Source organism: Mchenga conophoros, linkage group LG13 (genome assembly GCF_057382185.1).
Source record: "Mchenga conophoros isolate Kocher_MC1m ecotype Shallow Benthic linkage group LG13, M_conophoros_male_GT1.1, whole genome shotgun sequence".
NCBI lineage: Eukaryota > Metazoa > Chordata > Actinopteri > Cichliformes > Cichlidae > Mchenga > Mchenga conophoros.
In genome coordinates, this window is record NC_140538.1 from 10803239 (window position 1) to 10830866 (window position 27628).

The 27628-nt window shown below is 41.9% G+C and overlaps 1 protein-coding gene across 1 annotated transcript in view; it reads left to right on the forward strand.

The window, feature by feature from the left end:
- The window catches only part of lrpprc (leucine-rich pentatricopeptide repeat containing), a 59667-nt gene that overhangs the window by 19483 nt on the left and 12556 nt on the right, over positions 1 to 27628 (forward strand). The window contains exons 18-30 of the mRNA XM_085296403.1: positions 143 to 220; positions 417 to 488; positions 717 to 830; positions 955 to 1085; positions 1416 to 1501; positions 6281 to 6488; positions 11046 to 11170; positions 14842 to 14948; positions 19625 to 19693; positions 19821 to 19911; positions 20489 to 20631; positions 22682 to 22805; positions 24138 to 24264. Coding sequence (XP_085152529.1) covers positions 143 to 220; positions 417 to 488; positions 717 to 830; positions 955 to 1085; positions 1416 to 1501; positions 6281 to 6488; positions 11046 to 11170; positions 14842 to 14948; positions 19625 to 19693; positions 19821 to 19911; positions 20489 to 20631; positions 22682 to 22805; positions 24138 to 24264 — 1475 coding nt within the window. The remainder of the gene's footprint in view (positions 1 to 142; positions 221 to 416; positions 489 to 716; positions 831 to 954; positions 1086 to 1415; positions 1502 to 6280; positions 6489 to 11045; positions 11171 to 14841; positions 14949 to 19624; positions 19694 to 19820; positions 19912 to 20488; positions 20632 to 22681; positions 22806 to 24137; positions 24265 to 27628) is intronic.

The following is a 27628-nucleotide window of genomic DNA, read 5'->3' on the forward strand; positions in this document are numbered from 1 at the left end:
AACGATTTTGAGCATAAGCTCTTGATGGATTTTTTTAAATTTAGTTGTGGCTGAGAGATTTTCAGCTGACTTTGTAACAGAAATCGACAGGTTAAGCTCGAGTTTCTTGCTGATGTTTGTTTTCCTGCTGATTTCTACACAGAATATAATGATTTCAGTAAACCTCTATCGAGGGATAAGGAACCTTCTGGATTCCTGCCACGTTCCTGAGCTTGTCAAGGTATTGAGCCCGACCTTCAGTCTTTTATTTTTAAATATACCTACTGTTACTTTGGACATTTTATTATATCGTTTTCAGGTAAATTAGAGTCAGTTTTTCCACTATGTTTTCTGCACTGTTACTCTAAGTGCTCATTATACTGCAGTAGAAATTGGATGCCAAGTGTTGACGCTGTGTGTGCATGTGTGTGTGTCAGGATGTGATGGCTTTGGTAGACCCCAAAGAGAAAGTCTCCAATGGCCCTGTGTCAGCTACTCCTCGTGCCACTGTAAGTAGGACATTGTGAAGGACGCATACAAAATGTTCAAGTTTCACAATTATCCTCATAACTTTCTTTGATGTGCCATTTTGTAAAGACATCTTCCCCACACCCCAAGTAAGAGCGCAGCTCTCCTGTGGAGATGAATGTCCATGTGTCTATTTGTACAAGCTCCTGTACCCGTGAGGTTGGACAGTGGTCATGTACATGTGTTTAACACCTTTCTGTCTCCTTTAGGGAATTGAGGGCAAGGTGTTGGCACTTGAGAATAAATTGGCTGAACTAAAAGCAGAGAACAAACCATTAGGACTTGTTCTCAAACAGGCCATCCAGGCTCTGAGTGCTGAGGAGGTAAAATTTCTTTTGGTCTCATAAGGCTCTTTTTCTTTTGTTTTCTTTTTTGAAGTTAGCTGCTTTGTTTTTGTGTTTGGTTTTGGGTTTTTTTTTTTTCCTGAGAGCGTTGTTGTCTGATCAGAACCTGCAGCGTGCCCTCGAGCTGAAGCAGCAGCACGAAGAGGAGATGACAGCCGGCGGCTACGCCATCCTCATCAACCTGTGCTGTCGCCAAAACAATGTGGAGGAAGCACTGAACCTGAAGAGAGAATTGTGAGTGGAGCATAATGTGCGCACACAAACAAATTTTCTACACGCGCGCACACACACAGACGCACACGGCTGCACTGTGGCCAGTAGCAGGCCATTAAAGTTTAACTTGAGTGGTATTAGGGGAGACATTAATGCAGGGTCCAGCCGCTTAGTTGACTGGCTAAAACACAGGAAACTCTCCCCTCTGCCTCCCCCATTTCCTTCTCTTCACTCACCACCTGCTTCCAGCATCAGCCTGAACACTGAGAACGTACAATAGATGAGTTGCATTACTGTAAGTGGAATACATTAATCAAGTCTGTCTGTTGCTATCTCTGTCTCTGCTTTTAGGAGTCGTAAGGACTCATCAGTAGCACTGGATGCCAGCAAATACCTTGCGCTGGTCAAGGTCCTTTCTGTAAATGGCAGAATGGAGGGTAAGTTAACCTAGAACTACAAATAATGTATTTTTTTTCCTTCTTTGTGCTATTAGTTTGACAAATTCTTTGATTAATAAATTTCTTAAGTTGTTAAGTCCTTTTTTTTTTGAGTGATTAATCCTTTTTTGTTTTGTTTATTTTAATTTTGCGTGATGAGGATATTCTTATAAAGTTGAGCTTGCTCCAGTAGCCTTCCCTCTTTAAATAAAAGTAATACATACAATTGACTGCTGCTTTTTCTTTGTCAGTATATCTGGCTTGAACTTAAAAACCAATGCGCTTCTTTGTACGTGTCACCAGCTCTGTCACAATCTGTCATTTCCCCTCCCTCAAACCACATTAGCTGGCTATTTCCAGAATGCTACGGTGGGTTTCCTTCAGCCCATCGAAGACCCAATTACCATCAGTTTTGCCGCTCTGCTTTTTGCACCCAATGACAGGAAAAATGTTTCCCTTGTCTCTCCTCGCCGTTCCTCTCCTCCCCTTTTGCTATCTCTCTATCTGACCCTCTCTCCTCTGCTCCGTCGCAAAGCGTGTCATTCTCTTATCCCCTCCAACACACACACATACACACACGCACATCCGTGTCAGTGAGAAACGAGAGAGGGGAAAATTACAGGACTGTGTGTATTTTTCCAGAATTATTGAAATCTGCCTTGATGCTAATGGCAGATCATGTCCACCAAAGTGCTTGAACATTTCTCACACACACATACACACAGCGACACGCAAATTTGCATGTGAATTCAAGCAAAAGGCATTTGGTGGCACAGCGGTTGGTGTTATCCATCTGTGTATGTGTGTTGGGGTGTGTATAGGCAGCGCTAACGCATTTGCCATTAGTCGGAGTGTGCATATGGAGGGGGACGCTTGTCAGCCACATTAGCACACATGGCTAACCTTGATTTTAGCCTGTCCCCACCCAGACGCTGGTCCGCCTGGCTCCCAGCACACACCAGGACCAGATGAAGATCATGTCTCCTGGCATCCTTCTTTACTTCTCACTGTCTCTAATGGCTTTTTTTGTTTTTTGCTCATGGCTCTCTCATTTCACCTAACAGGCGAACTTTGTTTTTACAATACGTCATCCTTTTCACTTTATTCTTTTTACTTACCTTCCCCTGTTGCTCTTAGGTAATTCTTCATAATTGATTCCTCTTCTAATAGCTGATTGATCTTCCTATGCTGCTCGCTCCTCAGATTAACTTTCACATGTCCATAAATCTTCCTGATCTTGCATCTCTTTGGCTTTTTTTTTCTAGCATGTTGAGGTCCAAAAACATCATTGTAGGTTCATCTGTTGAGATTTAGGAAAAGATTCTCCTGTCAACATGGGCAGGTGGAAAACTGCTGAACATTAAAATGTTTATTATTGTTATTATGTTTTATTCAGTACTGTAATAGTCCACATTTAGTGTCTATTTCAAACAAATTATATAAAATCCAGTGTTTATTGGCTAATACAGACATATGCTGTTATAAACACTTTTGTTAACAAGATCTACTCCAGATATCTTACTTCCACCAAAATATATGTTTGTGGTATTTTCTTGAGAATATCAAAATGATGTGCTTTAACTCACTGGATCTAGATGCAGTTCTGGATTAATCAAAGTTGAGCCAATCTTCACCCAATGCATCCATAACCCTTTAAGTAACAGATCCAGACGATCACAAAGAGTGCACCCAGCATAGCCTCTGTCCTCTGAGTATCCTCTCTCTCCATCTTTGCAAGCTCTGTCCTTTTTTAAATATAGCTCTTCTATCACAGCCATCTGTTTGACCTGCCCTTGCTCCGCTTCCTCCACCTGTCCATCCTCCCACTTTGGTAAACAGAACTTGTTCTGGCTTTTGGTGGTCCTGGATATGTCTTTGGAGCTATGTGTGTTTGGGAAAGAGACATCACTAGCAGTCATGTCATGGAACATTAGGTGAACCACTGGGCTGTGTGATGTTTGTTTACCTGCCCTGTCTGCCTCCCCATCTCTTCAAGTGTGTGCGCACACGTGTGTGTGTGTGTGTGTGTGTGTGTGTGTGTGTGTGTGTGTGGTCTGGCTCGCTGTGCTGGCCATGATGCTCGGCTGAGCTGATGGATATGCATACTGGCTAAACGAACAGATAAAGGGGGAGATGGAGAGAGGACGCCGTGGGGGAAGTTTGGACGGTGGACGGAGGGATGTTAGCTAGTGTTGATCCATTTGGGCAGATCAACTCCAAGCCATTGGTCTCAGTGATTAGTGGGTCTGTCAGTTAGTGATGGAGAGAGGTACGGAGAAAGGGAGAGTGGGAGGCATGGAGATGGATAGTCGGAGTGAAGCACAAGTTTCACTGGAAGTGATAAATAGTACAGACTTGACAACGACTCAAGTCATTAGAGATATTGTTTAATGTTGATACCACCATTTGTAATCAACTCTGTGGAAAACCGTTCTTTAGGGGGAAACTGTTCTGTTATTTGAAGGTTTTCTTTGTTTTTCTTGTGGATAACCTTGCTCAGTTCGTCTGTTCATGAAGTGATGTCTGTTTCATTTTTGTCATTCTGTTTATTGACATTTGAGTGCATTGACACTAGTAGTGCAGAGACCTAAACTGTTATTATAAGCATGTTAAGTGTAGCTTTATTATCATGTATGCTGGTTGAGTTGAATGAAGAAATATTTTCACTATGACAAAATTAGCCTAATTTTAAGTTTTCCCACGAAGGTGACTTACAGCAACATTATTAAACTGAACAGATTTAATTATCAAACGTTTGTGTCACACATCCACACATTCTTCCATCAAGCTCACCTCCCTGATTTGTGGTGCTTGTGTTCTTTGTTGAAAGAAGTTAAAAGCACACCTATGAGTGGGACAGAATATGAATATTGCATTATATCTTTTTGCTTCTTCTTACATTACATACATTTATACACTCGTTTTTACACGAGTGGTGAGCAATGAATTTTCACCAAGGGGCCTCATGAGAGTCGTAGAGAACCGCTCCAATAAGCTGATCTCAATTCTGCTCATGAATTTTATCTCTTCATAAGCTTATTAGTGCAGTCCACCACAACAGTCCCGATTTCTCATGTGGCCTCTTGGGGAAATTAAATGCCCACCCCTGCTTTAAACCAATTCCACCACTAATTTTACTTATCAGGGTCATGATTTAGTTACTGCTTAAGGTAATGCTTATGAAATAAATTAGCCTGAAAGGAAAAGACTTGAGGGTAATTTAAAAGTTGCAATGAAGAAAGCGGCTAAAATGTTGGGGTGGGGGGGCAATTGGAGGGCAGATCGTCTAAATCCTCTTGCTTTGTCTTCAGTGGCACAGCTATGATACGGGGAATTGCAGTGTGTTGAGTATCGCAGAATTGGTAAAACGTGGGAATATATTTGTAGTTGGAAACTATGTTGATGGTATCAATTGCTGATATCTTGATAATTAAAAACAGAAACAGAGCAGCAACAGAAACCGGATAAGTTGAAAGAGTACCCTTTATCTTCATCAGGCCCACATTCAATTAACCAAACTTATCCCTTTTGAAAAGCTTAACCCTCCTTTTATTTTCTCCCCCTGTTTAGCGGTGTCTCCTCCACTGCTAGTCACCCCGTCCCCCTCTTCGCCCCTCTATTTTTTCCCCCCGTCCCATTAAATCTGTGACAGCCATGGGTTCCCATCGCCATAACAACTGGCATAGGGAGGTGGAGGGCTGGAGAGACAGACTGAAATTAGGATGCCAAAGCACTCACCAGTGGCCCCGTATCTCAGCCCACGAGGGTGTGTGTTCCCAGTAGAGTGACACTCGTTTGAGGGGTTTTGTTGTATTAACAGCTGTGTAGGTGTGGATATCATTACTCCCATGTGTTCACTTTATTTGCTTTCATGCATCTGTGTACTAAAATCTTCACCAGTGAAAAGAGCGAGGATCTTTGTAAGACAGGATCCAACATTATCCTGCATTTGGAGGCTTAATGGTGATTATTCAAATATATTCTGTGTCTGTGCATCTCTCCATCTCCCTCCTCCTTCTTGGTCATGCTGTATAGATTAGTATCCGTGGTGGAGAGCGGCTGTATCGCTGTCAGCCCATTAGCAGCTGTCTAAATAGATGGTAAACGCATCTTAATTGCTTTACCCTGATACACCACATATGCACACACACAAACCACACTCTCTTTTCACCATTTAGCCCCTAGTGTTGGCCAGATGGACGCGTGGCCCAGTAAAAAGCCCTCCATTACCGGCTGGACTTGACCAAACTGATCCACCCCTCAGCCCGCTTAGCGAGGTCTCGCTGGGTCCACGGCGGGCCCTTGTCGCCACATACCTATAATTTAGCCCCCCAAGTGCTTTCCACATGGCCACGGCAAAAAGCTGGCCTCCATTGTAGAGGTCTGGTAATTGTAGTCTCGTTTAGAAAACTGCAAGTAGCAATTAGCACAGAGTTGGCATTATACGGGGTTGGATTTGCATCCCCCGCTGGGTGCAAAATTCTGTTTTAATATGGGTTTGTTTCCCCCACATGGAATTAGCTAAAGGGGCCTTTTATCACATTCACACACCCTACTCTTCTCCCAGCCAATATCTGCCCTCCTCTCGCTTTCTTTCTCCTCTCTGCATCATCTCTCTTTCTCCTTCTCTTTTGTTCTTTTCATGTGCCCGTTCTCTGTCCATCTAATCCACTTTCACATCGCTTGCTTTGATGGAGAGGTGCATGCTGACACCTCACTGAAGCGTCGCACACAGATGTGGGAGCAAGCGTTGCTGACGTTTCTTCCTTTCCATCTCAGAGGCAGTGGACATCCTGAAGGAGATGAAGGAGAAGGATGTGCCGATGAACGACACACACATGACCACCCTGTTTCACGCGCTCAACGCTGTAGCGGCCGGAGGCGATATCCCTTCCATCCGCCGACTGCAAGACACAGTCTTTACCCTCGGTCTGGTCAAGCCCACTGCTAATCTCTGCTCCCCCGTGGTTACTGCCTACCTGGTCAGGTAAAAGAGATCCTAAGTGTTACAAAAGTGTCCCAAACTCCCTTAAAGTTAAAACATCTATTTGAGTTGTATGTTCCAGTTTTATGGCTGATGGTCTCCACTTAACCAGCCAACAAGCTCACTTTTGTTTTCAGATTTGAGCCTTCATCTGCCAAAGCCTGTTGCCAGGTGTGTGTATGCATGTGTGTCTCAATGAGTCACTCATTCCTCCCTATGATCATAGCTGAGGTTATATTCTGGGTCAGCGATTCAGATAGAGAGAGGATGTGGAAATTGCTCATTTATGTTAGCCGTGTGTGTTTATGCGCGTCAGAGCCAGGTTTTGTTTGTTTGAGGATGCGCCAGCTGCAACCTCTCCCATGAGCTCCCCCACCCCTGATCCCCTGAAACACCCACTGCTCTCCTCTGAGGTTTAAGTGTGGGTGTGTGGGGAGAGATGGCCATCGATGCTGCTTCTCATAATGCAAGTATGCAAATGAGCATTAGCAAATATTGGCTGCGGGGTCACTGCTATTGCCCCACCCTCAACTCTATTCGGTTTGTGTGTGTTTTTCAGCGCATGTGCGCGTTCTATTTGTCGAAGCAGCTTTTAAGTAGATCAACTCATTAGCATGTTAATTATGTACAGACCACTAATTGCTGGATTTACCATAGACACGTAATGCGCGGTTAGGGGGCACACACACATACTGTGCATGCTTTCATGTGCAGTTTACCTCTAGCGTGCTTACTGCAGCAGAGGTAGACCTCTGCAAAGAAAGCTCGCTTGCGCGCACACACATACACACACTCTCTCTCACCGGGTGCTCCCTTGTTGCTGTTTGTGTTGCTGTAAGTCTGGTCTCTGGCACAAACAGTTTCGAGGTTCACTCGTTAATCACTGCCTCTGTGAGATTAGCAGGCTAATTTACTACTGGGTCATCAACAGCCGCCAAAACACAAATGCACACAGCAGCTTAGCACAGCCTCGTTCACAAATCAAGTGCCAGTTGTACTTCCTCCAAATGATACTGCAGTGAACACACACTAATAAACACGAAGGAAAAAGATGGTTGTTGGTATTCTAACATCTGTCATGTGTTTATGATTTGTTAGTAGGACATTTGGGTACGCTTAGTTGGCTGGTTGTTGAGTGTTGGTCAACTCATCTGGTGTGCAGATAAAATTTTGACAAAGTTGTCCAGTTTGCTGTGCATAAAGTAGATTGGTGTAATTGTAACAGATGGCTTAATTCTACTTAAAATTGATAGATGAGTAACAACTTAATAATAAAGCTTATTCAGGACACTCTTGTGAATAATCACTATTTTATTAACTTTATTTTACTTTGGCTACAGAGTTATCTTAGTTACGTTTTTAAATCCTATTTTAAAACAGCAAATGTCTTAAATTAGTCTTTTGTGAAAGTGCAGTGGTGGTTCTTGTAGTTCCAACAGTGGTTCAGTCAAGCCTCAGTACTGCAACACTTGACTTTTGCACGCCGGTTGAATCAGTCTCTTTGCCCTCTTCTCTTTTTTATCTTTTATCTTCACCCATTCTCCACCTCTTCATTCCGTCAGTCAGCGGACAAACAGTCGGAAGGAGGAGGAGGAGGAGGGATGAAGGGAAGCGATAAAAGAGGACAAAGCAGGCATCACTCCCGCCTGCACCCATCTCATCGCAGCGTCAGCGCTAATGACTTAATGAACACTTCTCCGCCAGATTAGCCCTTGACAGCCCATCATATGCGCCGCCCCGTTAGCCGTCATGCCTGTCCGCTTTGTATTGTGTCTGCTAACCTGCGACTACGCTAGCTGGCAGCTAGCTCACATTGCCACATCCTCGTGGAAGTGATTAGCAACAGTAAATGCTAATGAGTCCAGCAAAATGAAGAGCTGGCAGGACGTGGATGATAAGACGGCAGCCACGTTGATGGAATATGAGGAGGAGGGTAGAGCTGAAAAGAGACAAGTGGCTCAGAGAAAAACGCCTCATTCACTCCCACTCCCTAGGAATAAAAGGAAGAAATGGAAATCCCATGTAGAGAAATCGAAGCAGCCGGAGTTGAATAATGGAAGAACGTGAAAAGACATGCTAAAACATGCATGTTTAACTCTTAACATGGTCGATACTAAATTAAGCTTATGTTTAAGTTGGTCTAATGAATATTTTTGACATATTAATCCTTTTAAGCCAACTGTTTTCTGATTGGCTGCCCCTCATAAACATAACAGCAGGTGGGTGCTCACAGCCAGGGCAGTGTGCATGAGATGGCCATGTAAGGACGCTGCCTCTGATTGATGTAGCAGAACAGTCTGAATATGGGCTTTGGCTCATAAGGTTTGTATATATATATATATATATATATATATATATATATATATATATATATCTCCATTAAATAACAAGTTGGGAACAGCTGAATTATCTGTTCAGCCAAAATGGTGATGGGAATGATTCACATTACCACAACGTTACACGCACAGTTTCAATCATGTGGGGGGGGGGGGGTGAACCATACTAGCATAAGTGCCTTTCTTGAATACATGTAGTGGTGTGATGATCAGTTTCATTTGTGTTTCAAGACACAGACACCTCGTTTTCCCTCACGCGAGGACAGTGGCTTGATAACAGGCCTGCTCATCTCCTCCGAACAAAAGGGGGAGGAGGGGTGACGGAAATGGAGAGGGAGGTAAAGAAGGGGGAGTAAGATGAGGTAAAATGAGCTTCCTTGTCTAATCCTTCAGGTTTCTATGGAGCAAAGCGCTCGTTATTTTTTCAGGGCTTAATTGGCTGGAAAGTGGCTGACATGCAAAGTTGGGGACATTAACAGGGCTGTGCGCTGCAGTAAATGGCAATGCAAAGTGACAGTTAAATTGTACCTAGGGGAAATTATCCATCTTTCGACATCTTTAGCTCTTTTTTTTGGGGGGGGGGGGGGTTAGCGGGCGGAGAGAGGGGAGGAAGGCAGAAGGGGTATAATTGCAACGCCAGGCCCCTTTTCTCTCTCTCTTTCTCTCTCATTAGAAAAGAGGGATTATAAGTAGTTATGGAGTTGCTTGATGGAGGGATGAATAAGGTGGACAGATAGTTGAGATGATGAAACAAATGAGGAATGAAATGGCCTTGTGCACCACACCATAATAGTTAAAGTAATTGTATGTATATGATACGTCAACTACAAAGAGCATACTGTACTTTTTTCCCCATCCCTTTCTCATTTTGGGGGGTAAACTGCACACCAACGCCTCCCTTTCTGGTCTCCTCCCATCTCCACACTCTTTCTCTCATTTTCAAAAATCTCTTAGTCTCTCTTCTGCATTGTTCAATCAGACTGTTATGCATTTGAACAGCCTCTTGACTGCCGCTGCTGAATAATGTTGTCCCTCTTCATTTCAATTAGCAGACCTCTTTGCCTTCCAACCCTAATCACTCCATCCCTCCTCCCTCTATCACTCTCTTCTGCTGCTGCTGGCTCACAGAAGCTGAACTCAAGGTCACATCATTTTCGGTCCTTTTTTTCCCTCTAAAGTTGTTGGTCTTTTTGGACATATTTCACAAATCTGCTTATTTAATTGATTAGATGAGAGGGAAAAAAACACTGCAAAAACTATACCTGTCCATTCTGTCTGACACTGTCTTTTTCTCACTCATTCACTCTGCCCCTTGCCTCCTTTGTGGGTGCCTTATATGCTTTGACCTCTGTGTGATTGACATGGTAATTACCCAATCAACAGATTGATGGCAGCGCTGTCACAATAGAGGGGATTGATGTGGTCTCTCCCACTCCCTCTTCTTGCTCTTGCTCTCTTATTTCCTTTACCTATCTCTGCCTCTCTACTTCTCTCGTTATCACTCCTTCAGGTGCACTCATCCTCCTTCTGCATGCTCTTTTGTTTGTTGGAAGGCGTGAAAGTAGAAGGTTAGGCGGGGGGGTGACATGAGATGAAGCTGTGGTGATGCTGCTGGCGGGGTGGGGGGGGACTAATTTTGTTGCCATATTTCTGTTAAATTGCTCAGCTGGGGGGTGAGGTCATCGGAGGAGTGTGAGAGCTGACAGCATGGGGGGGAAAAGATGGTGTGGAGGAAGAGAGACGGAAGGATAAAAAGAAGACGGGAAGGTTAGAAGAAAAGGGAAATGAGAGAAGAGAAAATGAGGGGAAGGTTAAAGGGCGTTGAAGAGACAAAAGGAAGAGCAAGAGAAGTTTGAAGGCGCAAGAGGAGCAGAGCAGAGAGGGTAAAGATCAGTGGAGTCCTTTTATCTGTTGCATTGCTTCCCCTCTAACAGCCTGTCCAGAGAGACATTAGCCCCTCACAGATAGGTGTGTGAGAGTGTGCCTGATTGTGTGAGAATGATGTATTGGGGCCAAAAGGCTTCATCGCCCACAGTTGTGCTGTCATGAATTCAAAGGCCTGTATTGTTGGGGTGGGTCATAGTGCTTGAATGGGAGGTCACAGGGTTAACACCCCATGATACGCTCTTCTATTCTCTACTGACACAATCCTGTACATGACTGATTGCACAGACCTGGCATCTAACTCGCTCTCTGCTCTCTCTCTCTTTGTCTGTATCTGCAGTAAGGACGTGTCCGGAGCTCTCGAAGCGGCACTCGAGTGTCAGAAGCGCTACAACCACCTGCCTCGCATCCACGACATTATTGTTGCTCTGGTGGAGAAAGGAGAGACTGAGTTACTGCAGAAAGGTTACACACTTTGTACATAGTCATCACATCCTGTCCTTCAGCTACCTTTTTCCACATCCAGTAACCCATCTATCATCAGTTTGTATTAAAAAAAAATACTAATGGGCAATTTATTTATTTATTTTTCCTTAATATTGTAAAGACTATTAGAGAATCTGGCAATCCCCTAGAAGGAAGCATTTGTCAAGGACTAATTTTTAACAGGAAGAAACCTCCAACAGAACCATATATTTATAACCCACTATAAAACATGGATGTTGCTATTGTCATATCACTCATAGATCCTTTTCAAGGTACCGATGGGTGTGACTTGTAGTTTGACCAACGATTCATCAATCAGACGTTGTTAGCCAGTGAGCATATCTGAAATAATCTTTCTTTCTGAAACATACTAACTAGAATATAGAAAATAGACTTTGCTATATTTTGTTTGACCCAAAATTAGCGGCTGAGCTCATAAACTAATCGGAAAGTGTTTATAGATGTCTGGGCAAACAGCTGCTTTGATGAAAGTTTAGGGCACTTCCTGTATTGTCCTTACATTTCCGGCCAGGAAGCTTCATCCAACCTTTATACTGCCTGTGGTCTGAGCAGGGGCTTAGGGAGTAACTTTGAGTATTGTAACTCCCTTTATTTAGGCCTCCCTCGCTCCTCTCTCTACCGTTTGCAATTAGTACAGAACGCTGCTGCAGCCTTTTATCAGGTGCCAGAATGCATGATCATATTACTCCAGTTTTAGCCAACTTACACTGGCTTTCTGAGAAATTTCGCATTGATTTTAAAATTCTTTTACTCACTTATAAAATCTTAAACAATATCGTGCCTAGCTATTTAACAGAACTCCATTTGTATAATCCTAAAAAGCACTAAGATCTTCAAACCAGATGCTCTTAATACAACCCAAGTCTAGGCTGAAAACCAGAGGTGATCGTGCCTTTGCTATCGCAGCACCTGGACTGTGGAACAGTCTCCCTATTGCCAATCACACTTCCGAGTCTATTCAGTCTTTCAGATCTCGCTTAAAGACTCATCTTTTTACCTTGACTATGACTAGGGCTGTGCGATATGACCAAAATCTCATATCCCGATATAAGACTTCTATCAACACAAAAACATTTTGCATTTTCTGAAACTTCTGTGAATGTCGGGCAGCTCGACTTGCGTGAAGTGTTTCCAGCTGGGTATCGTGTACCTGGAGTTGAGTGTTGCATGAAACTGTACATTTTTAGACATAAGTTGTAACGGCCGCCGTTTTCTTTGTGAGTATTTATTACACGGCGTGCTGCGGGGAAAAGCCTGTTCTAACGTTTGAGTCAAAGGTTTATTTTTTTAGCACCTGGCGGCTCTTTTTTGCTTCTCATCCGTAAACACTCTGCATACTCTTTCACGTTTATTTTGAAAAGTCTCAACAGGATCTTGAGCTTTATTGTGAAAGGTTTATGTGGAAAATAAACAAGCGGACATGCGATGGTTTTACTGTCATTGTTGCTAACGACAACGCATAAAAACAGGCGCTTGTCCGCCTGTAGTGTGGTTATATTAAATATAAGAGAAAGAGAGAACTTTAAGAAATTAATATAGCCACTACAGTGACCATCACAACGATGAAAAAATATTGCTGTAAACGGTTTATTTTGCGACACCACGAAACAAACGATAGCGTAAAATGAAACGATAGACGTTTTTATATCGTCATCCGATATATATCGTTATATCAAACAGCCTTAAGTTATTTTGACTATCATTTGGTTGGCTTCTATGTTTGTCTTGTCTTGTGTTGCTGTTTGGTAAATTTGTCTTATTTTATTTATTTCCTAATTTGTGAAGCACTTTGATGACGTTGTTTTTAAATGTGCTATATAAAAAAATTTTGGTTTGGTTTGATTTGATTTATGGAGGGGCAGCCATATGCTATAGCTGGGGTTTAGGCAAGAGGGAAAAAAACATAACTACGGGATCATTCAGGTTGTTTGATCGAGCTCAAATCAAATATTTAGTGGTTCCACATCCTCTAAGGACGAGAAGATTTTACATTTTTCTTAAATTTAAATTTTTTCATTTATAAATTATAACATGCATGTTTGTTTTGTCATGCAAACAAGAATAGTCCTGGTGGGATTTCAAACATTTTTCATTAACCTACAGATTAGGAGTGACAAAAGACAGGTTAATCTGAACACTGGACCAGGATTCCCCAGAGTTCAGAAGTTCAGAATAGCTGTGTACTCTGTCACTGCGTCTCACAGCTATAATCCAAATTTTTTCCCCCACTCCAGCTTAGCGTGAACCATTTTTGTTTCCTCTGATTGACTCCAACCTTTTGTTATTCATTTGGGTCTTTGTGTGTGGGGAGGAGCTATTCTAAAGTGCTCATTCAGTGTTTGCGTTAAACGCACATGTAACAAGTGCCAACAATCCCAAGAGAGCATAAGAGGACCAGAGAGTGAGAAAGGTTCAGACCAGGGTCACGGTGAAGCATGTCAGCCAGTCACATTTAGAACAGTCTCCCTGTATGTTGACAGCGATGCGGTGAAAAGGTCAAGTTCGGTGAGCCGCTGGGGCAAGTGGCTCTGGAGTACGTAAAGGTTGAAACTGTACAGTGGAGCACCTCTCCACTTCCTTCCCTCCCCTCTGTCTCCTTTCATTCCCCCAACATGCCAAAAGGTGACAAACCCTCACAGTTAGTCGCTGCACCCTTAAATCCAAAGTAACTCTGATTAAAGTGCTGAAAGAGGCCAGCATGTAAAGCAGTGTCAACTTACGAATAACAAATTACACCGCCTCTCACTCCATCATATAAAGCATCAGAGAGGATGACTTGTGACATAAACCTTGAGTCGCACTCGCAGCATCGTGAGTACCCCTGTGGACCCATGCTGATGCAGTGCACGAATAGTCTAAAAATTCACCTTAAAATACACCTTTTAAAATAAAAGAGAAGAAAAGCTTCCAGCAGAATGGCCTTCAGCTGTCCAAAACACACTAAAAGCATGACACAGCTTGTCAAAATCTTCATTCACATGTGTGACCTTGGTTTGGTTTCAAGCACCAACAGAAAAATAAAGTATAGGGTTTTCAGAGGGTCTGGCAATTATAGCAACTACTGAGCTATTTTCAGATAAGAAGAGGACAGAATACTTTTAACCTGGAAGTTTCAACAGGATCCTGCTGGTGTGGTTCAGTCTTGGGAAGATAGGATTTGCACATAGAAAATGCTACATCATTTAATCCAGTCAGAAACTCTGAAAACTTGTTCACATTGGAGCCAATCAGTGAAATATTTCCAGCTTTAAATGAGTGCAAATGAAGGGAGTAGGATTATTCTTTTTTTTTCTGTTTGCTGAATATGCAGATTCATTTAGGTTACTGAAAGTTTGCAGAGTGTGTGTTTGTTTGTGTGTCTGGTACCTGTTCTGAAGCTGCTGGATGGAGATAGTACGTAACGCTGAGCAGAGCGTTTTAGCAAGTTCACCGGGGCAGCTTAGGCTTTCATTCGGGACCTGTGTTTGTTTGAGAGCTGTCTTGATAGGGCTGCTTTGTGAGTGGGACATTGTGCCAAATAATGGAATCAGAAGGAAATGAAGTGTGTGGTGGGTTTGTTTACCTTACGTGCGTTTTTATTCATGACCTTTCTCTGCTCCGTTTCCTCGCCTGTCTGTCTTTCTCTTCAGCCATGGACTTTGTGAGCCAGGAGCGAGGAGAGATGACCATGCTCTATGACCTGTTCTTCGCATTCCTGCAGACAGGCCGCTACCGCGAGGCCCGGAAGATCATCGAGGTAACATTGTGTCTTTATTGGAAGGTTTTATTTGTTTTTGTTAGACTGCACTCTGCCCTCTGATCAGATCAGATCTCCAAAGAAAATTAGTTTCTTAGTCTTGGAGAATCTAGCTGATGAAAAATTGTTCTCCGGTGTGCATGGCCGTCATAAGCCGCACAGGACATGTAGGATGGAATTGCCAACCCTCTTTTTGTTATTGTAAATCATCTGACCTGAATATTCTATGAATATTTATATCTTTGTCATCTTAAGTCCTGCTTTAAAATCTGTGTAGATTAGTGCGAGAAAGAGAGAGGCAAAGCGGGCAGATAAGAAGCGATTTTCACATAAATGGAGAAGGGGTTGGGAATGGACAACAAAATAGAGAGATTGATGAGCAGATGAATAGAGGGATGAGCCTGACAACAGAGGAACAGAAACAAGGCCGATCAGAATGAGAACAAAACAGTGAAAAATATCTTAACTCCCTCGCCCTGACCTTGCTCTCTCTCGCATGTCCTGGCGTGCACTGAAATGGGGATTTGTCCCTCTTGAGGATTTTCAAACCCTCTTAAATATTATCAGCGTGTTATTGTGGCTCTCGCTAGATTGTATGACTGTTATCCTACTTATAATAGCGAGTCAGCTACGTGCTACATGTGTGAGATTGCTGATGCCTTGTAAATAGATGTACAGCTGACCTCGTCATGGAAAAAATAGCTCAGATTTGAATCCCACTGAAATGTTGTAGCACAGTACATACAAAAATCCCCAGACTGCAACTGAAAAAAAATGCAGGAATATTGATTTAAAAGTCCAGCAAGCCTATTTACATGCCTACTGAAAATTAAAGCATACAAGATGTTAGTGGACAATGGCTGCTTTTTAACCATAGTGTGTATTTACTACTTCACACAAAGTATCACATCTACTGGCATTTTTATTAAATAAATAATTGTAATCTTTCCTTATCTGCTTTTCTGGGCAAAGTTATCACTTTTCTTCAGATGTAGAATTTTTCTCTCATTACTATAGTCGCTGTTGATTACACTGAAACTCCCTGGACTCCTCCATTTATTTCGGGAATTATTGCCATGACAGGACTCGACGTCCCTGGCCTCAGGAAGCTATTGATTAGTTCTCTCAGAGGTGGGAATTGAAGATCCACAGAACAGGGCCTCTGCCAGACACTTCCATTGCACCCTTTCTGTATGTTTGGGCACGCCAGGCCTATCCGGCCACCCGATCTACTGCACCACCAGGTGGTGACCAGTTCACAGCTCAGCTTCTCTCTTCATCCCATTATCTAACATATGCCTCCATAGATCTGATAATACAATTACAAAAATCAACCTGCAGCCTAGAGTGTGCTGGTAGATATGTATCTGTGAACGCCTTAAAGCAGGGATTATACTTTTCACGAGTCTGTCAGAGTTTGCTCGGGTCCCAGTAATGTAAATTCCATTGCCAGATGGTTAGCGTGAGGGTCTATGGTGGACTTAAAAGAATATGTCAGGAATGACTGCTCGGCAACTGGGTCTCCAGTTCCCCAGTTTTACAGTTAACGGCTTTTTTTTGCTGTCTTTCAGAGTCTAATCAGGAGAAAACAAAAAAAGGCAGTTGATATATTTCAAAAGCCAGGATTCACTTAACCTTCACAGACTTTTAGAACAGTCTAAACACAAAGTTCACTTTTGAACTCCCCCGTATTATACTTGGATGGCGATAGAGCCACCGCTGAGGTGATAAACTACAATTGAATTATATCTTTGACTCAAATATGCATACGCACACTCAGATGCACAAATACTTTTTCCCCTGTGAGAGCGTCAAGTGGCAGTCCAGAGTGGTGTCTCTCTTTAGGCTGTGTTTGGTATAATTGGCAGCTGATTAATCACAGCTAATTAAATGTAATGATAGAGAAAGGTGGCCAATTTTGTGCTAAATGGTCATGGTTAGATAGGGGATTGTCAGGTGGCCAGGCCTATTATTGTGTGTGTTATGGTCAAGGTTAGGTAGTATTGCTAAAGAGTGGTAAGCCATTATGTGTTTTTGTGTTAGGGAGAGGGGTTTGCCTCTGCATGTGTGTATTTGTGTGTGTGGGGGGCTAAGTGGCCAGGTGATTAGTGGAATTAGGACATTAGGAATTGAGATGGAGAGGGTTTGTTAAGTGGAGGTGAGGAAAGGTCGACTCCAGCACTTTCTTTTTGTCTATGCACGTAAGTAGGTGGGAGAAACCTGTGAAGATGCTTTGGCAACTAAAGGCTACGCAAGACACTGAGCAAGGTGTCAACAGGGACTCCAGTATAGTTTTATTTGAGCTGTTTGACATGTTTCCTTGATCTCTGAGCGACCTTTTGTTTTTTGGGGGCGTGGGGGTTGTTTCGAACTTGAATTCTTTTCATGTAACCATGCGTGTGTGTAAACTATGTGCCTTCTTATTTCTGAGGATTTTGTTTTTGGCCCAGATTAGGGAGATTTGTCCTGATGGATTCAAAATCCCAAACATATTCGTGTGTGTGTGTGTGTGTGTGTGTGTGTGTGAGTGAGAGAGTGAGCAGTTGTGGTGCTTTGAGCCCTCAAGACTTTACCAAGTAAAAGGAATCAGAGGCAAAGAGATGGAGCACTTGCACCAGGCCTTAGTCTCTAAGAAGATTAGACAGACTGAGAGAGAGTGAGTGCAACACATTTTAATTTGTCCCTTTGGCTGGTTGGGTAAGAACATAATGCCTTTGCCTGGGACAGCTAGAGGGATGGAGAGGAGGAGCAGGAGAGATTTGGAGGAAGAGGGAGGGATTGAGAGAAGTGGGGATTGAAAGAGGAAAGCATGGCAGTCAGGGGAAGGGATGAAGCTGGTCTTTCCTTTTACTCTCCCCTCTCTCACAGTATGATGGGCTCCCATCAAAGAGGCCAGCAGGGATTGAGCGCTGTTGATCCTCATTCAGATTAACTTCCTGCCAGATCGGTCTGTTCTTTTTTTTTTTTTCTTTCTTTTTTTCCTTAGCCAGATTACCAGGAAGACAGGCAGAGTGAGGTTTCTCAATCCTAGTCTTATTCAGATTGTATCAAAGCCCCCAGGAGACAGATGAAATCCTGATCACTGTTATTCCATGATAATCATCTAGTCACTCCTCATATCAGACTAAATCATAGCTACATGAGCCTGCAGATCAATCTATGTCAGCCTTTATTGACAGCCCACACACTCTGTCTGTCTGCATCTCACTGGTGTCCTAAAAATCTGAGCAAATCTCCTGGCTGTAACTGCCGGGGCGGCAGATTCTCTGCATTTGAAATCATAATTTTATTGTTGAAGTTCCTTTTTTAAACGCCATTTTCAAGAGTGTAGTGGGAGGTCTTTCTGTAGTATTTCCACAGTTCATATAGGACAGTTCCAGTGTTGCATTGTGGAGTCCTAGATAATGGTCTCTACTACAAGGTAGAGTGTACTGGAAGTGGCTTCACTGGGTTTTTAAACTTATTCGTGGCAAACATTTGCTATTCCTGCTCCCCACGATATACATTAGCTATGAGAGTTTTTTGTATCAATATTGCTCTAAAATGCACTCAACAATCCTCTTTGTTTGGGTTGCCTCTGAGTTTTCTGCCTTCATTTATTCCCAGACTGTTATTCTGAAATACAGTAGCATATTTTGTATGACTTCCTCTTCTTTGTGGAGCAGAATATATGTTTCTTATGAATCTGGCTGTATGTTTGGAGTGTAGAAGAAATTTCAGATCAGTTAGATGCTTCTATGTTGTTACTGGATTAAAAACAAAAATCTGAAATCCGTAAATCTTTGCACAGCACTGAAAATTTGTCAAATCTGAGTTTTGGATAACTGATTATTGAAAAAGTAATTTAAAGCGAAAAAGTACTTTGCGAACTTCTAATGGACATATTCACTACACTGTGAAACTCAATGATTTCCTCAGATGTAGCTTTGCTAAATGCATGTGTCCGACTCCTGAACACATATTATATATCAGCTCTGTTTTCTTTGTATCAGTAAATTGCCCTTTAGCTTTTATGTATTGATAATCTGCCAAACTAATTATCAAACACATTATCTTTAGAAATAGAGTGACTGAAGATACATCATTGATGATCTTGTAAAACCACTGCACTTTCACAAAGCCTCCTGCCAGCAGACACATTTAATTTTTAAAATCTGTTGTATATCAGCTCGTTATTAGTCTACACCAATAGATGCTAATATTTAAGGACTCTTTATACTGGGGTACGGGTGGATCAGTGTTATGTTAAGGATAATGCTTTAATGGTTTTGTATTATATTGATTTCCACCCTATGTTGTGCACAGTGAAGTAATGTTTTTTTTATTTGTCCTTTAGTTTCGAGAGATAAAAATTCCTTTAAGGGAGACCTAGTCAAGGGCAGCAGAAATTGCAGCAAATATAAATAGAAGTAAAGAAACAAACACAATTGGCATGAAGTACAGACATTGTAGTAATAATAATAGTGACACTGATAAAATATAAGCCTGGTGTTGGAAGATGTTATTAACCGGGATCAAGTAAAAAATAAAAAAAAATAAAAAAATTGAAGTATATCTTGTTGCTATGCAGCATCTGACCAGTTATTTGACATCTGAGACTTGTGAGGAACAATTTACTGAAGCTGCTATTTATCAATTAATCAACTGATTTCTTTTGTCTGTTTTCTTTTATCTAGACCCCTGGGCTGAGGGCAAAGCCTGGACGCGTGCAGTGGTATGCAGAGAAATGCATTTTAAATAACCAGGTAGGTAACACAAACACACACACACAGGCCTAAAATTACCAAAGCCACACAAAGAAGAAGAAGGAAAGAATATAAAAGAAAAAAAACAAAAACAAAGTTAAAGTATATATTCTGTCTGTGTGTACAGCTAGAGGCCTTGGAGCAGATGGTGGACATGACAGCCAAGCTGTTTGAGTGCGACAGAGATGAGATGTACAATTATCTCCTCCGACTCTGCAGTAAGTCTTTTCCTTTCATTTGCCTGTGTGCTCTTTTATTTGGTTTCTCTGTTTGTGGGTTTGACCTACAAACTGCCCCCCCCCCCCCCCCCCCCCCCGACCTCATCTTCAGTTGCGACTTTTCACCTCTGGGTGTGCCTCCTGAGCTCATTCCCAGACCTTGAGTGTGCAGCAGAATGGGATCAGTCAGAAGTCAGCAGAAGACATGGTGTGATTGCTACACTGGAGAGCAGAACAGATAACGCTTGTGATTGGAGTGTTAAAGCTGATTGTCGACCCATTACCCTTCCCTACACACACACACACACACACACACACACACACACACACACACACACACACACACCACTAGCTGGTGTGTTTGATAAATTACAGCATAGTTGAGGGTCAGTCTGTTGATCAGATTAGTGCTTTGATTGCCTTCTCTCAGCATGGAGCGCTTTGTCAGAAATTGCTCTCTTGAGCATGCTGGGTAGTGAGCTGACTATACAGGCTCACAGGTCTGTGTGTCATGGCTTCCAATAACAAATCATAAACATTTTCTCATTCTCACTGCTTTGATTCTGGTTGCTTTCAGAGGAGACCAACAATTGGCAGAAGGCAGAAGCCATGTGGACGAAGATGCAGGAGGAGAACGTCATTCCCAGGGAGAGGACTCTGCGTTTACTGGCAGACATCCTGAAGAGTAATGGCCAGGAGGTCCCTTTCGAGGTACCTGAGGTAAGGTCCCTTGCAATAAAATGATGATCCCAATAATGCTCAGTTGGCAGGTCTGTTATTAGAAAGATGATTGCCATGAGCAGGGAAGGCAAACCTAAAAGCAAAGGCAAGAAGAAAGAGCTGTGAAGGTGCCTGATATTAAATATGACATACAGCCCTGTAGCACCAATGGTAAGACTCAACATAGTGGGCCTGTTCATAGTTTGTGTCCTTAAGTCTTTAATCACAGCAGTCAATTTGATCAGTTGAAGTAATTACCTGTCAGGTAATATTTCCCTTTTTTTGAATTTTTATTGTCTAAAAAGCTATTTTTTATGATGTGAGATTGTTGCTATTTTGAGATATTATATTAAGTCATTGTTTAATCAATAATTAACAAATCATTGAGGCGTTCCCCAAGGCTTTGTCCCAGGACCACTTATGGTTTGAATATAATGCTTCCTCTCAGCCAGATCATTCATAGCCTTAATATTGCCCATTCAGTTTTGCTCATAACACAGTATTAAACCTCTCTCTGCTGTGCAACACCAGTAGCCTTGACAGTCTATTGACCTTTCTAAATGGCATCAAATCCTGGCTATCTCAGAACCTTCCAAAGTTCATTTGATAATAACTTTTATATATTACCTATTGGTCAGAAAGAATTCCACTTCTCTAGCCTACACTAAGTGTAGCTCACCTAAAATGTCAAGCATTGAGCTCATAGCCTAACAGGGACTTTTGGATACTGAGCTCTGTTTTGATGTTCAAACAGGAGGAACAGTCTGATGATTGAGATCAGAATGACAATTTCATTTATTCTTATAATTCTCTCTTTAAAATATTTTTTAATTCTAACACTTTTGTGACTGTTTAACAGGCGGTGCTGTTGATTTTATTTTTCCTGTATTTCTTATTTTGTGCCTTGTTAGTGTTTTGTTTGTTTTATAGTAATCAATACTAAGGCTTGCTCAGCCCTCTTTGATGGTTTATACCTAAAATTGCATGGTAATAACACAATAATTACATTTAATATTCGGTACATTACTGGTCCTGTACTGATGTGGCAAAGTGCTTTAAAAGTTGCACTCCCTCATTCAAATCACAATGGTCTAATTACTGCTTTTTTTTAAAATTTAGATGACACTACATGTTTATTTTTTTTGTCTGAATAAAACTGTTGCTGACTGAATCGATTAACCAAAGAGCAGGTTGACCTCAGACTCTGATTGTAGGAGCAACCCCCCCACGCCCCCCAAACAACCTCTGAAAACTCTTATCAGCCGCTCTCCATGCAGCCCCCCTACTCTGCTCCACTTTAAGCCCCTGTTCATTACATGCAGAGGAAACAGGATTGAAGCTCTGATCTGAAGTGTAGTCAATCAGACCGGTTGGCTGGTGAAAGGAATTACAGCTCGATCTGTCTCTAAATCTGTAATGCCAGACTAATTTAGCCAGACACTAAATGCTACCATATGGTTGTCGCTTGATGCTTGGCTCGATATGAGTGTTCAGCTGTAACGAAATTAAATGGAGAGAATTAAATTTTATTTCTTTACTAATTAAATACAATAATTAGTAAAGAGATGAAGTCTTAAAGCCTTAAATTCCTCTTGTTTGCTTCATTCCTTCACTATGCATTTTTCCTGAGCTTGGTGTGCGCGCCTGAAGCAGCCTGAAGCATGATGAGACAGAAAGTGATTGCCGTTGCCTGAAGCGATGAACTTCGTGACCCCAGGGGCTCTTGAGTTGACACCACCCGCTCCAGCACACACATTCTCTAGCACGCACACTTTTCCTTTGCCCCTGGGGTGCCAAACCTAATTTGCCCCCAGCCGATACAGCTTAACCCCCTTCCCTTGCTGCTACATGGGTGATCGAGCATTATGGGACCTTGCCCTGCCTGTCAGGCATTATTGCACTGTCATATATGCACATAAACACACCAGCTCTTTCCCAGGACACAGCTGAACATGTTTCAGACCTTAATACTTGGTGTAGCTGCATTTTGTGGGCATCAGACTGAGTTTAAGCATTGTTTTACACGTGTGTTTGTGTGTTGTTTTTCTAGACCTGGTACCAGCAAGCTGCCACCACACAGCAGGTCAAGTTCGCAACAACCCCCACTGCAACTGAAAGTGTTAGTGATTACCAGGTCCGTCTGTTGGCCCTCTGTAAGAAGGGCAAGGCCAAAGGTAAGCAGCAGGAGGTCCTGCTATTGTTCTCCTGTAAGACTTAGAGGGGAGACATACTACATTTGCCATACTTAAAACATCAGAGGTGTATAAAATGACCAATTCCAGTCTCTTAAAACTAGAATTTGAGAATATAAGAGAATAGAAATTGTTTATCAGGCAATTTCTGTTTTATATTCAAAGAGTTGTGCAATATTTCTGCAAAACCATGTGAAAGACTCATTGCCAGTTATTGCAAACGCTGGATTGCAGTTGTTTCTGCCATAGTTAGCAGAACCAGTTATTAGGTTAATGGGCGATTGGTTTTTCTCAAAGGGCTAGGTAGGCTTGGATACCTTTTTTCCCTCTTAATAAATGAAATCATCATTTAAAAACTACAGTTTGTATTTGCTCTGGTTATTTTTGACTGATCTTCGATTAAGAAATCTGCAAAAAAATCAGAAATCGGGAAGGGGTAAGTATTTTTTCATGGCACTGTATGTATTGCACCTGCAAAACAAATTATCTCCAAAAGCATCGAAATGTTTTTCTTTGCTCAACCCCAGTTAGCATCTTGATAAATTACAGTCTGCTACACTCTTACGTGGGATTCTCTTTCCTAAGAAAGTTTTTTCTCCCCAAAATTGAGCATCTAACTTTCTGACATGTGGGGTTTTTACCTGCCCACCTCTTCATTTTGCTTTCTGCTGATTCATGCTGTGTAGGCATGGCATTTTCCTCTTGACCCAGCATTTTTTTTAATTGTACTATTGGTGAAATCTACTGAGTGCCAAGCCTGCTGATTCATTGAGGGGGGGAAAAGAATAAATGTCAAATTATACTTGAAATGAAGTAGTTCATATAGCAGTCTTGGGTGAATACTGTTCAAAACAGATGCGCAATAAAGTGCCTGCTGTCAGAGGAATGGGTCAGGTTTAATTACTGTTCAAGTTTTAAGGCGGTCACAGACACTTTTGGACAAGTTCAAGGTATCCAAACATCACACACCTGGCCAGGTGGTTGATTTTTGAAAGATACATGTCAGAATTTATTTGTCATACTGCCTTCACCACAGTTGAAGAACATCACCTTAAATTATTATTACCTTTTAAACAATGTTTGTATGTAATTACAAATATATAATTTTTCCAACTACTTTAGATACTGCAAATACATGTTTTCCTATAAATATTGAGGAGAAATGGTAACATCATGTTTTACTATTGTGTGTTCAGATTAGGCTGTTCCAATCCATCAATACAAGGATAATCTTAAATTCTATTTTTCAGTTATCTCAGCCAATCTTATCACTCACTTTTCCCCTCTCCCTTTTTTCTTGCTTTCTTCCTGCAGAAGCATTCGGGATGCTAAAGGAAGCTGACAAAAAAGGTGTGGCACTAGGCCCCTCCCCCTACGACCACCTGATTCGTGCTCTGTTGGCTGAGGGATCTATGGATGAAGCCATGGCAGTCAAGGACATGTAGGTGCATTAATATCTTGATTTGTGCCAAAATCATCTGGAAAAAAGCATTAAAATATTACTGCTTATAGTCTCAGTTTATTGTCTTGTACGTATCCCTGGTTGCTAAAAAGACTTCAGGTTGTGCAGAAGTCTATGCGGACTTGTAAATGCTGCTGTGTTTAGGGGCTTAATGTCTAGTATGAAAATCATACAGTCTTGCACACAATGCAAAAAAACCCTTTTCATTTGTAGGTGTAATGCAAGTGTTGGTAATCTCACACAATGCCTGGATTGCAGATTTTAAATTCGCATCTGGAGGAATGTCACTGGTGAATTCATCTCCATCCAGCTCACAGTCAGCTTTGAAGTGAATTTGTATGATGGATTGTCAGTTTTATAATGGATCACACCCTAAAACATGCAGTAGGAGGGTTTTCCAATGCTGTCAGGTTTAGCAGTTTGGCGTGACATAATGCAGTTCTCTCCATACATCTGCTTTGATTTACAAGGAGTGGGTTTTAGCTTTTGTTTTAGAAGGGCAATCAGATTTTTTTCCCGATATCTAAGTATGATAACCAACTAATTGTGTTTAGTTTTTCCTTGAAAATCAACAGCAGCAAAACAAAAGGGATCCCTTTCCATAGTTGTTCATATTTTAGAAGAGGTAACATAAGTGAAATATCCAGCCCCTAAAGCAGACAGAAAGCATAGCAGTTTGTATTAAACTTACAATTCAACATGTAGTTTAATGCTCTGCTACTTTTCCGGTCACTCCTCAGCTGGTGGTAGCAGGTCGCCTCAGGCTAAATCTGCAGCTCCTCAGTAGACATGAGGATTACAAACTGATTGTGTGCTAACACATTCAGTTCTGCTGGATATGGACAATGGTTCTTACTAAGCCCTGAGAGACACACACACGCTTGGATATATAGATTAATTTTGGTTCTCTGGAAAGCGGGTGACTTTGTGCAGGGACATCGGTCTTCTTCCAATTAGTAATGTATCATGTGTTGTTGTTTCGTTCGTGGGCCATATCAGGGCTTAGGCCTGGAGACGAATGGATGGACAGACAGAGGTATTAAAGATGCGAGCTTAGCACAGGGCTGATCTTCTTCTCTGTTTTGTCTTTTATAGGTAATCTCCAACTTTCCCTTTTTTCTGTCTCCTTTTGTCCCTTTCTTTATATCACTTTCTTTCTGCAGAGGAGAAACACAGAAGCAAAGAGTTACGATAATAACATAATGACACACACTGACTGAAGAGCTGCAGTTACTAATTTGTGCTGAAAGAAAAAACATGTAAAAACATCTATTACACTATCAGTCTCTTCCCTGTTTCCAGCTCCCTACATGGTTCACTCTCTTATATTATGAGAAATAATCATATCAATTTTAGAGCCGTGTTTCAACAAGCACAAGGCAATACAAGCGATAACCCATCTCCAGTCTCTGTTTGAATTGGTTTATGGCATCCCTGCCTGGATAAAAGCTTAGTTTATCTGCGCTCTTAATGAGAAGTGAAATGAGCTGAGAGGAAAGTCGGGGAGAAATGGAAATGGAAAGGAAAGGATGGAGATAAAAGGGGCTAAATGGGAAAAGAGGAGTGAACAAGGGGAGGAGGGCTAGATTTAATCACGTACGGGGATAATGAAGACGCTATAGGCATTAATTCTCAGTGTGTGTGGGTGTGTTTGTTTTTGGGTAATCTGTACAGAATTGAGCAGCGGGGTACTTATGGTGAGATTAAGGGATTGGGAGAGAGTGATGATGAGAGAAGAAGAAGTGGGTGACGCACAATATCCCTAGAAGGAGAAGGTGAGAGTGTGTGTTGGGAGACAGCTTCTGGAGATTTTCTTCCACCTGATAAGAATAATTCTGACCCGCTGCTCAGTCTCCGCAGCAATCTGTCGCCGACCCTGTTACTCCTCCAATCTCCGGCGTGACCCTGTCACAGCGGCCGCCGGATGCTGCCCGGCCTGGTGTCGCCACAGTGATAAGGATTGCCAGCCTGATGCTCAATTGAGCGGGCAGATTAATCTGGTTGCAGGGGTATAATAATAAAAAGGGGGGGGAAAGGCAGGAGGCAAGCTTGATTGAGGTTTTAGTGGCAAAGAAATGAAAAAGAGGAGGGCTGGAGAGGACAGCAAGTTAGATGGACATGCGGAGTGAAAGGAGGAGGATTTGATGAGAGGGAGCAGCTCCCAGAGGAAGGAACATCACGTATATGACAACATCAATCAACCGCTTGATGTCTGCATTATTTTCAGGTCACAGAGAAGCTCAGACTTGTTTTCAATCAGATTTGTTCCTATTGTCTTGTCTGTCATATATCTTTCAGCTCATGCGTTTATCCCCTCTCTCTCTATGGAGTCTAACGCTTTTCAAAATGCGATGCCTGATAATGGCGGGGACGACACCGTCGCACGGCTATCGCAGATTATAAAGATGTGTTTTTAGAGATACAGTATCGGCTTTAAAGTTGGAAATAATGGACTTGCCCATAGCATCGTTCAGATATGGAACAAATCTGTCATGTATATTATGTATTTCTGATATCAAGAAATGGAAATATTAATAGAGGCATTATGAGAGTCAAATATCTTTAAAAATAAACCCAAACAGAAACACTGTGGCGATGATTTGCACATTTATCTTATTTTTACATAATTTACTCAACTACATATGTGACAAATTGAATTTTGTTTAGCAAAAAAGGTATAAATAAAATGTTAGTAGAACATTTTTCTTACAATGGGCAAAACAATATTTGTAAATTGCCAAAATCTCAGAGGCAGCTTTGTCTGAAATGGATAGCTTTGTCTGTTTTTGTTTATTACTTTCCAACTTTGTGCAAGAACATGAAATCTTAATTCTCTTCTTCATTGTCGTCTTCTTTTAGCGGCTCCCTTTAAGCGTAACCACAGCGGATAACCTGCCTGCTGCCAAGCATCCCCTTCTGTCAAACCAACCCCTCTGCATCTCCTCCTTCACTACATCCATGAATCTTCTCTGTGGTCCTCTTCTTTTCCTCCCATCTCAGTCTTGTTTCTCAAACTTTGTCTCCAAACTGCTCAACCTGAGCTGTCCCTCTGATATACTAATTTCTAATCCCATCCTTTCTGGTCACTCGCATTGAAAATACGAGCATCTTCAACCCTGCCACTTTCAGCTTGGCCTCACCAAGCCATACATAACAGCAGGTCGCTCTATCATCTGTAAACTCTTCCTTTCACTCTCCAAAACTCTCGTATTTATCCATCTTGTGTAACTAATATAAAATTGGAAATTATTTTAACATTTAGTAGCTCACAATTGATGTGAGACAAACAAACATCATCAATCCCTTTGGCTGATGTATTGGTACACTCCTAGCGTATTCTCTA